At 28.9% G+C, this 13,963-nt stretch overlaps 1 protein-coding gene across 6 annotated transcripts in view; it reads right to left on the minus strand.

Moving 5' to 3' along the window:
- Window positions 1–8,027: 8,027 nt before the first annotated feature.
- LOC122859535 overlaps window positions 8,028–13,963 on the minus strand; it is a 63,170-nt gene continuing 57,234 nt past the window's right edge. For 3 of the 6 annotated variants that reach the window (XM_044163177.1, XM_044163180.1, XM_044163179.1), the window contains exons 7-10: window positions 13,719–13,957; window positions 13,348–13,640; window positions 8,358–8,552; window positions 8,077–8,278 (exon numbers count right to left, since the gene is read on the minus strand). In XM_044163177.1, the coding sequence (XP_044019112.1) occupies window positions 8,151–8,278; window positions 8,358–8,552; window positions 13,348–13,640; window positions 13,719–13,957 (855 nt within the window). In that variant the 3' untranslated portion in view covers window positions 8,077–8,150. Of the gene's footprint in view, window positions 8,279–8,357; window positions 8,553–13,347; window positions 13,641–13,718; window positions 13,958–13,963 lie in introns of all 6 variants that reach the window. The other 3 variants (XM_044163178.1, XM_044163176.1, XM_044163181.1) reach the window with 2 other exon arrangements.

Genomic DNA, 13,963 nt, shown 5'->3' on the forward strand with positions numbered 1-13,963 from the left:
TTTTTTTTCTTTTCTCTCTTTTCTTTTTTTTTTTTTTTCATCTTTTATTTGACGATTCGTTTGGGACCGGGTGTTGGCTATTGCTAAAATAAAAGGGGGCACTTTGACCGTGAAAAAAAAATGTAAAATTTGGGAAAACCCAACAACCCCCGGGTAGTAAAATAAATAAAATAAAAGTGACAGGAAACGAAAAAAAAAATAAAATTTTATCGTTTTTCCCCAAAACTATTAAATTTTATTACAATTCTTGTAACATAAATAAAATTTTCTTTTAATGTTTTTTTTTTTTTTTTTTTTTTTAACAAAAAAGGTGTTAAATTTCACAAGTGAATAATTTTAAAAATGTTTTTAACTTTTTTCTCCCCCAAAGAAAAAAAAAAGACGCCAAGCTACAATTTTACCGCGTAAGAAAAAAAAATTAGACAAATAATTTTAACCCACAACAAAAATATTACAATAAAATTTACGGCAAATTTTTCCGCGCGCGTAATTAAATTTTTCAGCCCAATTCTACCCTCCGCGAACGCGTTTTATTATCTTGAAACCGGACGAGCCCCCATGAAATATCGTAGCCGGATTATTTATTAGACAATCAATATTGTCCTATAATATAATTCTGCTAGATATGTATTTTCATTTACCTCTGTTTATCCTGCGCAGCCAGGGCGCATAAGAAAGGTAGGGAGATATAACTTACGTAATGTAGGGAGAGGTAAAAAGGAACCTGAAAAAAACGCGATAATAGTACACAAATTAAACACAAATAATTTATAGAAACTTGAGTCAAACACAAAAATTATAATGTTAAATAAAATGGTGAATTTATTATTAAAATACCACAAGTTTACCAATAGTATTGATGTTGAGTAACAGATAGTTAAATTTGGACCGACATGGACCTTGAGATAATCGACGCACTTGTGTCACATTGAATTTACAATAAAAATTATAACGAAGATCACTTTAACAGATGTTTGATTTAATAGTTACATAAATGCTTTACTATACTTTACAGGTCGTAGCTAAGACCAGATCCATAACCACGAGGTCGCTTATTGTTATATTCAAAATAATTAAATATTTTTAGCAAGCAAATTATTGCTTAAATCAGCCAACTATAATTTACTTTATTCAATATTGATTTGATTAGATAATTTGACACAAGATATGTACTTGAATTTAAATTAAAAGAACAAGCCAACTTAGACCATGTGGTCGGAATTTATTACAAGTTAAATTCAAACTGATTTTAATGAGTTTAAAATGATAATTTACGTAGCCAAATATAATTGAAAATATTTAAACACAATAACTCAATAAAATATTGAATAAGTATAACTTACAGTTTTTCGGCTGATGACGCTTAAAATTATTCTAAGACCTTTTAAAGCACTTATTAAAGCAGTTAGAGCAGTTGAAGCTGGTAGTCACAGGATCAGAGATCCCAGTGAACTGATCGATATATTGGGTCAGTGGCACAAGCTAACCGTAGGGTAAGTCGGAAATATTCGGGGGTGCTCGGGGTTGCGTTTGCTCCCTTGAATGTTACCCTTATGAATCATAAGATGGAGCTAGGGGTATCCAATTGGACCCTGAATATATAGTTTTATAAAATACAATTTATATGAAATAAAAAAAAGGTTCGGCGCTTACCGCAGGACATTACAAAATAAATAAAAATAAACAAAATAAAATTAATAGAATAAAATAAATAAAAAGAAAATACATTGAAATTGATAAGAATAACAAAAAAGGTTAGAAAACGTGCTTGCGTGATGCAACTTTTCAAGCATGCGTTCTAGCTATTCTTTTTTGTTTTTCGTATTAATTTATGTTTATTGCATTTTCTTTTAATTTATTTTTTTCTATTTAATAAATTAGTGTTGTGGCTTTTTTTTTTTATTATAAATAATATATATATTTTATTATAAATATTATATATATTTTATTCTTTGCAAAACACGTGGGTAAATCTCTCGATTGCACACACGTTTAGCTAAGAAAAATATATAATAAAAAAGCCATACAACTAATTTTAACAAAAAAAATAAATAAAATAAAATGAATAAAAAATAAAATAAATTACTTACCCTTCTATTATTTCTTCTATTAACTCTTCCACAACTCATTTTGTATTTTTTTTTAAAAGTATTATCAAACAACCTCATTCCGTGACAAACCAAACTTAAAGAAAATCGTGGGAAATTCGGAAAACATAGAGCGCTGACAAAACGAAACTGCAGCGCCCTGCTGAAGATATCATATGATAAAAACGTGAAATACATTACCTACTTTTTGTGGGAATTTTGAAAATATTATTATTATGAAAGTTATTAAATTATTAAGTTATTATTATTATTGTTATTGATGGAAAATAATAATATATAATAATAATAATAATAGAAAAACATAATTTAAAAGTTAGTTAAATTTAACAATAAATGAAAAATAATAACAATAATTACCTTTGTGAAATGTATTATGCCATCTTGCGAAAAAACCAATATGGCGTCGTATGAAAAATGAAACTCGCGGGAATTTCTAAAATTTAAAAATTTAAAAAATGGCGTCATATAGAAAAATCAATATGGCGTCTTACAAAAAATCAGACCCCCCATGACGATTCGACCGAATTAATCAACTGGAGGACCCCCGGTGGCGATTTGACCCATTTAATTAATTCGCGTACCCCCTGGGGTGAAGCTTCGCGGATTCCTAGAAATCACCCGCGAATCACAGCGGGGGTCGCGGGTTTCGCGGGGGGAAGGGGGCACATCGGCCGGGGGGGTGTCCCAGAACTCTCCTATGTACACTACTGTCCACTAAAAAATTAAGTCTTGATGATTAAGTACGAAATAATGATATAAATACTTAATAATAATTTCTCAAAGATGCATGTACATTAGGGTGTTTTTTTTTTTTCGATATATTTTTTTCTCTTCACCCATCTTTATACAAGTTCATACAACTCTAAATCATGCCCAGAAAAAATTTGAACTCAATTGTGAAATATTTAGAGGTGGTTCAGGAGTCATTTGTTTTTTCCATTTGATTAACATGGGGTTAATACACTTTATTCACTATTTTGATCATGGAGGCTTTAATTTTCGAACGTTCAAGTTCGCGTTGGTCTTATTTTATAGAGTATTGAATTTTATAGCATATAATATTCATAGTTTTGATCATTTACAATTTTGTTTGATACAAAAGACAGTCCCTGAATTCGCTGTTATGTTAATGGACTAGTCCTCAAACTAAGATATGCACAAATTTATATATTATACGTATAAACTGATGAATTTGTGCATATTGCAGTTTGAGGACTAGTCCATTGATATAACAGCGAATTCAGGGACTGTCCTCAAACTACTGACTTTGTATATTTTCAGATATACACTGAGAACTAATACACAATCTAATTAATTTAATAGAATAAATTGATTTTTACAATAAAAATCAAAGCAGCAAGTTATTATAAATTGTTCTCAATACCAAAAAACAGGTTGATTATTGAGTTTTTTTTTTTGTAACAATATGTATCCAACATCAATTTAGTGAGCGTAAAATAATGACAAACTCATGACGTGAAAACGTCATGTGTTGTATGAACATGCATCTCTGAAAAATTATTGTTTATACTTTTTTTTATTATTGCGTACTTGATCATCAACATCTAATTTTTTAGTGGACTTACACTTAAACTTTGTTTGAAGACATTTTTCCAGTATCCATACTATTTCAACATCATTCTGGCAGAATTAATGATGGATGAGTTCTGTCATAAAAATAATGAATATGATACAAGTAAGGGATGTAAAATAAAATTTATAATAACTCGCTGCTTAGATTTTCATTGTAAAAATAATTTTATTACATCAAAATAATTAAAATCGCAAATTAGTACTAAGTGTATATCTAAATATATATGAAATCAGTATTTTGAGAACAGTCCCTGAATTCAATGTTATATCAATGGACTACCATGGTAGAAATATTTCTCCGCCATTATTCCGGCATTTCTCCGGCATTACACCGTTTTTGGCCCATTTCCGGAGAAATTACTCCGGCATGAAATTGATGGTAGGAAATTTACTCCGGCATGAGATCAGTGAAGGAAAAAAAACTCCGGCATGAAAGTAGTGCCGGAGGAATTATTCTGGCATGGGATTAGTGCCGGAGAAATCATTCCGGCATAAGATCAGTGAAGACGAAATCATTCCGGCATGGGATCGATTGCGGAGATTTTATTCCGGCATGGGATTAGTGCCGGAGAAATTATTTCGGCTTGGGATCAGTGGAGGAGAAGAACTCCGGCATCAAACTAGTGGCGGTTTAGTTTTTCCGACATTAATCTTATGCTGGAGTCATTACTCCAACATGATATTGATGGTTGAGTAATCACTCCGGCATGAGATTAATGTCGGAAAAATTATTCCACAACTAGTTTTATGTCGGAGTTTCTTCCTCCACTGATCCCATGCCCGAATAAATTCTCTGGCACTCCTTCCATGCCGGAATAATTTCCCGGCCATCAATCCCATGCCAGAATAATTTCTCCTTCACTGATCCCATGCCAAAATAATTTCTCCGGCACTAATCCTATGCCGAAATAATTTCTCCGCAATCGATCCCATGCCGGAATAATTCCTCCGGCACCATTTTTATGCCGAAGTTTCTTCTCCTTCACCGATCTTATGCCGGAATAATTTGTCCGCCATCAATTCCATACCAGAAAAATTTCTCCGCCATCAATTTTATGCCGGAGTCATTCTTCCGCCATTAACCTCATGCCAGAGTAATTTCTCCACCACCAACCTCACGCCGGACTAATTTCTCCGGAAATCAGCCAAAAGCGGAGAAATGCCGGAGTAATATTTCCACCAGGGTAGTCCTCAAACTACGAATTGCACAAATTCATAGTTTCATATTATACGTATGAGTATATGAATTTATGTATTTCATAGTTTGAGGACTAGTCCATCAATATAACATCGAATTTAAGGACTGTCCTTGAACTACTGATTTGATATATTTTTAGATATATACTTAGTAATAATTCGCAATTTAATATTAATTTGATATGATATGATATTAATAGAAATCCAAGCAGCAAGTTATTATAATTTTTTTTTACATCTCTTCCTAGTGTCATATTCATTATTTTCAGGATAGAACTTATCCATAAATAATTCTGCCAATTTAGAATTGCGACTAATCCATGATGTAGAAATAGCATGGATCCTGAAACAATGTCTTCAAATAATGTTTGAGTGAAGGTCCACTAAAAAATTAAGCCTTGATGATTAGGTACAAAATCATAAGAAACAAAATTAATAATGATTTTTCATGTAAATAAAACACATGACGTTTTCACGTCATGAGTTTGTCATTATTTCACGCTGACTAGATTGTTGTTGGATGCATATTGTGACAAGAAAAAACTCAATGTTCAACTTGTTTATGGTATACAATACAATCTATAATAACCTGCTGCTTGGATTTTCATTGTAAAAATAATTTTATTATATTAAATCAATTAAATTGTGAATTCGTACTAAGTGCATATATTAAACATTTACGAGATCAGTATTTTGTGGACAGTCCCTGAATTCACTGTTTTATCAATGGACTAGTCCTCAAACTACGATATGTACAAATTTATATACTTATACGTATAAGATATGAATTTGTGCATATAGTAGTTTAAGGACAAGTTCTCTGATATAGCAATGAATTCGAGGACTGTTCTCAAACTACTGATTTCGTATATATTTAGATATACACTTAGTGCTGATTTCCAATTTCATTAATTCAATATAGTAAAATTATTTGTACAATGAAAATCCAAGCAGCAAGTTATTAGAGATTGTATTTTATACCATAAACAAGTTGAACATTGAGTTTTTTCTCGTCACAATATGCATCCAACAACAATCTAGTCAGTGTGAAATAATGACGTAAAAACGCCATGTGTTTTATTTACATGAAAAATCATTGTTAATTTTTTTTTTATTATTTTGTACTTAATCATCAAGATTTAATTTTTTAGTGGACCTCCACTCAAACATTGTTTGAAAACATTCTTCCAGAATCCATGCTATTTCTACGTCATTTCTATTTCTACAAATTTTGTTTCTATCGGTACAAACAAGACCACGTCTATCTCATTTAAATAGAAAATAATTTTTTGAACAAATTTTTCTTTAGAGGTATCATGTAATTGTAATTGAACATTTACTATTGCTGAAAGATCGAGTACACTAAAACTTCAATTTATATATATCAAAACGTCCCCAAAATATCTTATCTATAGTTTTTCGTCTGTATATGGGCGTAAAAAGAAAATATCTTTATAAAAGCTGTAATATATATTTTTTTAAATAATATATTGTCTACATATGCCTAAATTATTTGTTTATATACCCTTTTTCTTTTATATATATATGGGGCATTCTGAGTCGATTCAGCTGGTCATCTGCCTGACCCGCTCGGATTGAGTTGAAAATTTTTTTATATGTTGTTTTGGGCTTCTTATGCAGCCTGAATTTTTTCGAAAATTTTGTGACGTATTTTAGCCGGTAAAGTAGAGTGTTTTAATGTTAATTCTCTTCTTTCATAAAAAAAGCCCCAATTTAAATACATGAAATTTTTTTCATGAAATAAGATACTCAATCCACGTGTGTTCGATTGAAAATTAGAGTGGGCCGAGACGTTTTTATGCTTTTTTTTTTTTTTTTTTAATTTTTTTTTTTTAAAATATTTTGAAAAATTAGATTTTTAAATACAAAAAAATAAAACAAAATTAAAACATATCTTGGTAAAATTTCATTTTCGGCGTATTTTAGAACTAAAAAGTGAAAAATTTCAATTTTTGACGAAATGTTCGTGAAATTTTCCACTTTTTAGTTTTAAAATATGCCGAAAATGAAATTTTACCAAGATATGTTTTAATTTTGTTTTATTTTTTTGTATTTAAAACTTAATTTTCAAAATATTTTAAAAAAATTAAAGCTAATCTCATTACTCTAATACAATTGAATATACGTGGATTGAGTACCTACATTTATGGAAAAATTTCGTATTGAAATTGGGGCTTTTTATGAAGAGAATTCTTACATCTACAGCATCGAGCTTCTACAAAAAAAAGCTGCAAAGAAGCATAACAAAAAAAATTTTCAACTCAATCCGAGAGGGTCAGGCAGATGACCAGCTGAATTGACTCAGAATGCCCCATATATATATTTAGAGACGTCCTCGAAATTTAGTTTATATAAGTGAATGTCCTCAAAATCATTTGTTCATACTTAATTGTTAATAAATGAAATTTAAACAAGAATTATCTGTATAAAAACTATCATACATGATTTGTCTGAGTTTGATAGACTTATATATACCCCCACCCTATCTTCTGAAAAATGTCCTCAAAAGCATGCCAGCACAAACATATATATATATATATATATAATAATAACATTATAGTGATATATTATTATTATAATAATAGTATGATCCGAATAGATATAATAATAGAGACAATGCTTATCGAAAGTCTTGCCGGAATTCAAAATAACACGTTATATATTAAAATTCCTGACTTCACTGAGTATAGTCAATAGGCATTAATAATTAATACATGAAATATTAATAGAAATTTTGAAGTTGTGTAAAGTTTTCTAAATTTTTAAAAAAATTCAAAATTTCTCGAAAACTCAATTACTCTTGGATTTGTTTTTATTCTTGGGACCAATAAAGAACATGACGAGCTCAAATATTCTCACATAATGTAGATATTTCCAAAGAAACACTTTAATTTCTGAATGATACTGAAACGGATACTAGTCTTAAAACGTATTTTTAGACTTCAAGTTTATCTTGGAAAATAAGGAACTCGATGGAAAATAATGAATAAATGAAAAAAAGCCGGGATATTGAATAAATAATTAAATAAAAATATATCAGCTATAATTGTTTCTTGGTTTGATAAATTTTCAACGCTAAGCTATTTGAATAATAAAAAAGACAACTGGGTTTTGAGCAAACAAACAATAAATATATTCAACAAAAAAAGTTGGCTGATAACGATCGAGATATAGATATATTTAATAATTGACTCAGCTCTTTAAAAAAAATTCTCTTTTCTTTAAACTTCTCTATATCGTTTCATCTTTTTTATAGTCAACTGCAAGATCTATGGCCCAAGGAATAATAAATACACAGTTCAAGGCAATCAGTAGCAATTGACTCACGGCAAAACTATTCGACAAGTCTTTAATTAAACCTGCAAAAATCAATTAAGCTCATTAATTCGAATTTTTTATTCAAATATGAATGTTAGTTTGAAATTTTCTGATACGTACCAATGACTGGACCTACAGCAATTATTATTATTCCAGATACGAGAGAAAATACACCGTAACAGGCAGCATATTTTTCTACTGGATAATTTTCAACAATAACTAAAGGTTGTGGTACGTATATCCAAGATCTGACAGCACCAATAATCGATATACAAACCATTATTCCCACCATGGTTCCTTCAAAGTAGTAGTATGCTGTTGAAACATTCATGTTATTAATTTTTAGATATCATTTCCTTTCAAAATTCTTTAACATATTATACATGAAATAGTACGCTGAGAAAAAAAAATTCTAAAACTAATACAAAAACTTCATAATAATGGAACTTTTGTTCTTGCAAAAAAAGTTCTTGGATTATAGAAAAATTTTCTTATATTAAATAAAAAACTTCTTAATTTGAGACCGAAAAATTCCTTGAGTTATGAAAGTATTGTCTTGAATTATAACAAATACTTCTTGAATTAAAAAAAAAAATTCTCAAATAATAACGAAAATTTCTTGAATCATGGCAAAGTGTTCTAATTTTTAGAAGTAAGATTCTTGGTTTATAACCAAATAGGTCTTGGATTATAACAAAATGTACGCGATTTTAGAAATAAGCTTCTTGGTTTATGACGTATTTGTTATAATCCAAGAAAAATATTGAACAAATCAAGAAAAAAAATTTTTTTACATAAATAACTTTAAAAGAAAAAAAAAATTATGTTAAGGTTGCTTCCAAGTCCCATCGCCGTACCAATATTTATGCCACGAAGGGCACGTATATTAATAACGCTATTTTTTATTCCCGTGTCCTGAAATTTTTGTGGCGCCGCTGATGAAAAAACCAAGTTCTTTAGTAGTATGTGTGTGCGCGGCAACACACTAGCAAACAAAGTTTACGTCGTACGCCAAAACCATGCTTGTGTTCATGTCAGTGTGCCGCGGATCTAGCAAAATTTAGAAGTTTAAAAGTTAAATATTTATTAAAAGAAAAAGAAGAAAAAATTGAAATAATTATCAAAATTTTGTCTTGTCCAGGGCTACAATCTGATAGAAAATGTACAGTTTTGAATCAACACAAAAAAAAGTTATTTGTAAAAACATGAGGTAACGCGTATACCTTGTGTGTTAAACTTGTCAACTTTGACAGTAAATAAGGTCATTGTCCGGGTTTCGGGACGCTTAAGGAAAATTTTTGTCTAAAACGGCTTATAAAACTACCAAAAAAATACATTTCTATATATTTTTTTTTTTTTTTCATTAAAATAGTCTTTGAAGTTATTAAAAAAAAATATAAGTAGTAAATAAACATAATGGTTTATTTATAATGATTTGTTTATGATTTTATAATGATTTTTGCCCAATGGCCGAGTTACGGGACATTTGAAAATCTGGTGCCGGAGTTTCGGACCGTGCAGTACGAGTTACGGGACGCTTATAAATAAATTGGTCGTACAGGGAAAAATAATTGTAAATAAATACTTATAAAGTGCTTAAATGTTTTAGTAATCAATTTCCTTCATTTAAATATTAATTTTAATAATATAAATAAAATAAGAAGGCTCTGAAACAGTCATCTATGGACGCGCATTATGTTTTTTTTTTTTTGTTCTTTTTTTTTAAGTTTATCATGTATTTTTTTTAATGCAATTGTTATTGTTTTATTTGTGTAATCACGTTTTTTATTTTTAATTCTCATTTTGAATATTTAATTTTTATTCGAAAAAGTAAAAAAAAAATTAAATAAATAAATTCAACATTTTTAGGTTAAACATGGTGAAGATAGGAAATCCGTGATCGGGCCAAGCATTGATTTTCGAGACCCAATTACGGATTCCAGTATTATTAAATAAATAATTAATAAAAAAATAATTATTTATTAAAAAATGAAAGAAAATTAAATTTTGAATAGATTATGTCTCATATGTATTTTTTTTTATACTTACATAATATCATATCTTAACAAACAAAGTAACACATACTCTTAACGTTCAGGACTACGACAAACTACGACACTACCGAAAAGTGGTGGAAAAGTTTTTACACGATATTTTATTTTTTTTAAGTGATTGATACTAGAGTTAAACATTAATCCTTTTTTCTTTCGCCAAAAATAAAAGTTTTTCTTTGTAATAGAATTTTTCTTTTTATCGTATATATCAACAATAATTAATAAATATAATAAATAGACGTACCGTCCCGTAACATGGACGTGTCCCGAAACCCGGACAATGACCTTATCTCGAAAAAAGCAAACGAGAAAAAATTCAAAAAAATTCACAATATAGATAATTATTTCATTTAGAAAGTAAGCCAAAAAAATCGAAAGTCTATCAATAATTCTGATATTCGGAATCAACCTTAACAATCATTTTTTTGATTGTTTTTTATTACTATTCGAACTTTGTTAGTTGAATTTTTTTTTTTTTTTGCATCATAAAATTTTACCTGAGAAGTGACTTGAACCCCTGACACTAACAACGCTACCTAAATCCATGGTAGAAGTACTACAGGTATGGCAGTAGTCCAGGCTTTTTTCGTCGCGTTCTGCGCAGCCTTATTTTTTCAACCAATCAACAACGCGCCATCGAGCTGTTTTGCTTTTCTTTCTAACACGCAATCTCTATTATAAGAGCCTCTCTCTCTAACATACTGTTTTGACAACTATTTTTTATATTGTTGTAAATACTAATAAATATATGTGGAGCATGTTTATAAAAAATCAAAAAAATAAAAAAACCAAGACAGTTTAACAAATAAATTATAATATTTTCATTATTGTTGTTTTTTTTATGCCACAAACAATGGAGGTTGTGTTGTATTTATTATACTTGGATTTATTTATTTAATATAAATAATTAATTTTTATTTTTGATGTATGTGAATCATTATAAAATATACCAAATCTAGTTGAATAAATATGATAACTTTTGAAAAATTTAAAAAAAACTTGAAAATTTTCTCAACAAATTTGTATCGCGCGCGCATAAAGTCTTCCATTTTTGTGGCGAGAAGGCGACCTTTTGATTGGTCGATTCACAGCGGCCAAACCAGGCTGCGCACTGCCATACCTGTAGTATTTCTACCATGCCTAAATCTACCTATTCTAATTCCGACGCTTGACCGACTTAACGACGACACGATTATACATATACAACTATGATTTTATTCTCCTTATGATACCAAATTTTTTTATTTAGAAATTAATGACTTGATCTGATAAAATTTATGTACTGAAATATTAATAATCACGAATGTGTTTGAATTATTACGAATAAATATAATGAAAATAAAAAAATTAGTTTATTCATTCATTGAAATATTTATATCAAAGAAAATTTAGGAGAAATTTATTTTAATCTATTATTGTATAAATAATATTAATGCATATGATTATTTTGTTGCAATCAGTAGCTTGTAATGAAACTGTAGTCAAAATTTCAAGTCGATTTACTAATTTATAAAGAAGTTGTCTCGAGTTATATAATTAAAAAGAAGTATTTTTTTTCAAAAAAAAAAAAAATTCGTTTTTATTTTTTATCGCGTAAACAGATTTTCATAAAAAAAAATTTATTTGAAAAAAAATATGAATTTTTTAATTTTATTAATGATTGTATTTATTTTTTTTTTTATTTTTTATTTTCAATTTTTCTTATTTTCTACCCACAGCAACATAGCATTTTCTTGTCTTCGAGCGCTCAACGTGTTATTGCATCCGGAACGTCAATTGACCATTCATTCGTAATTCAGTATTTTAAACAAGAGTATATAAAATTTGAAAAAAAAAAATCATATATAACAAAATTCAAAATTTTCAATACTCCGGTGGGTTAAGTGCAATTGTTAATTAGTGTAATTTTTTTTTTTTCAAATAAAACGTCATTGTTTAGTCACAACACTACGAAATTTTATCATAAACATATGTTCATCTGTGTGAATGAGACGAACTAAGCAGGGCTGCCAACACTGCGCGTTCCAATGTAAATCGGGAAAAAAACAGCCACATCAAATTTTTCTATTAGACTTCTAATAACTCCGTGAGTTTTAAAGATATCGTTTTCGAAATAGTGGCGATTTAAAGATCAAAATAGAAGGAAACTTTTAATTACTTGTTGCAAATCGATCACGCTTACAGATAAAAAGTTATTTAATATTTAAAAAAAAAAAGAAAAAACGGTTTTGAACATTTTTGGCACTGGCAACTCTAATAATTACTTGAGAAAAAATCGAAAATATACAAATTGAAGAGATTGAAAATACGCTTCTTTTGGTCCTAACACGAAGTGTCTCCGACAATTACTTTGGAAATGAGAGCGTTTTTTGATTTTCGGTAGACAAATCCGAAAATATTATGTATATCATACGCATTAATATTATTCATACAATAATAGATCAAAATAAATTTCTCCTAAATTTTCTTTGATATAAGTATTTCATATATATGAATAAACTAATTCGTTTATCTTCGATATATTTATTTGTAATTATTTAAACACATATTCGTGTTTATTAATATTTCAGTACATAAATTTTATAAGGTCATTAATTTCTAAATAAAAAAATTTGGCATCATAAGGAGAATAAAATCGTAGTTGTATATATAATTGCGTCGTGGTTAAGTCGGTAAAGCGTCGGAATTAGAATTTTTTTGTTTAATTCAAGAAGTATTTGTTATAATTCAAGACATATTTGGTCATAAACCAAGAACCTTACTTCTAAAAATTAGAACATTTTGTCATGATTCAAGAAATTTTTGTTATTTTTTAAGGATTGTTTTTTTTAATTCAGGAAGTATTTATTATAATTCAAGACAATATTTTCATAATTCAAGAAATTTTTCGTTCTCGAATTAAAAAGTTTTTTATTTCATGAAAGAAAATTTTTCCATAATCCAAGAACTTTTTTCGCAAGAACAAAAGTTTTGTATTTTAGAAGTTTTTTTTCTCAATGTAGACTATCGTAAATTGTTGGATTACTCATGACATTGTGTAAACTATCTGTATTTACCAAATTTAGCAAAACCCATCATGATCATCGCAAAAAAAAACAATGTTTTAGCACGAGCATCAGCGAATAGTGTAAAAACAGCCAAAAAAATTCTCGATCCGAGTTCAGCAGCAGCTCCTATAGTTATGGTCAAGGCTGTGTCACTATGGGAATAACCATCGTGTATCATTGCTAATGGTAAAAGAGAAGAAAACGTGAAATCACTGACAAATACGAAACTTATTCCCAAGCTCATAATCATGAATGTGCGATCTTTGAGTAAAGATAGTTCAAACGAATTAGACATGATATTTCTGCAATTAAAAATAGGATGGTATTACTCATGGTTTATTCGTATGCCTTCACTGATTGATCAATGAACTCATTATTACAAAAGTACGTATTCTTTTTTTTTTCGTTCTAATTTTTCACCATGACGAATTATTTCATTAAATTCACTTTTTTCTTCGAGGCGCTGTGGTAAAATTTCCATTCGTTGATATTGTACTTCTACAGATGCAACAGCAATATTTCCAAAGCTTGATGCTGATAATGTTGAAAATCTTTTTGCAAGAGCAATTCGAGCTGAATTTGATCTTGGACGGATTCCATTTTCAAAATCAGTGTTCACCTTTAA

This window comes from Aphidius gifuensis, linkage group LG6 (assembly GCF_014905175.1).
Source record: "Aphidius gifuensis isolate YNYX2018 linkage group LG6, ASM1490517v1, whole genome shotgun sequence".
In the NCBI taxonomy this organism is placed as follows: domain Eukaryota; kingdom Metazoa; phylum Arthropoda; class Insecta; order Hymenoptera; family Braconidae; genus Aphidius; species Aphidius gifuensis.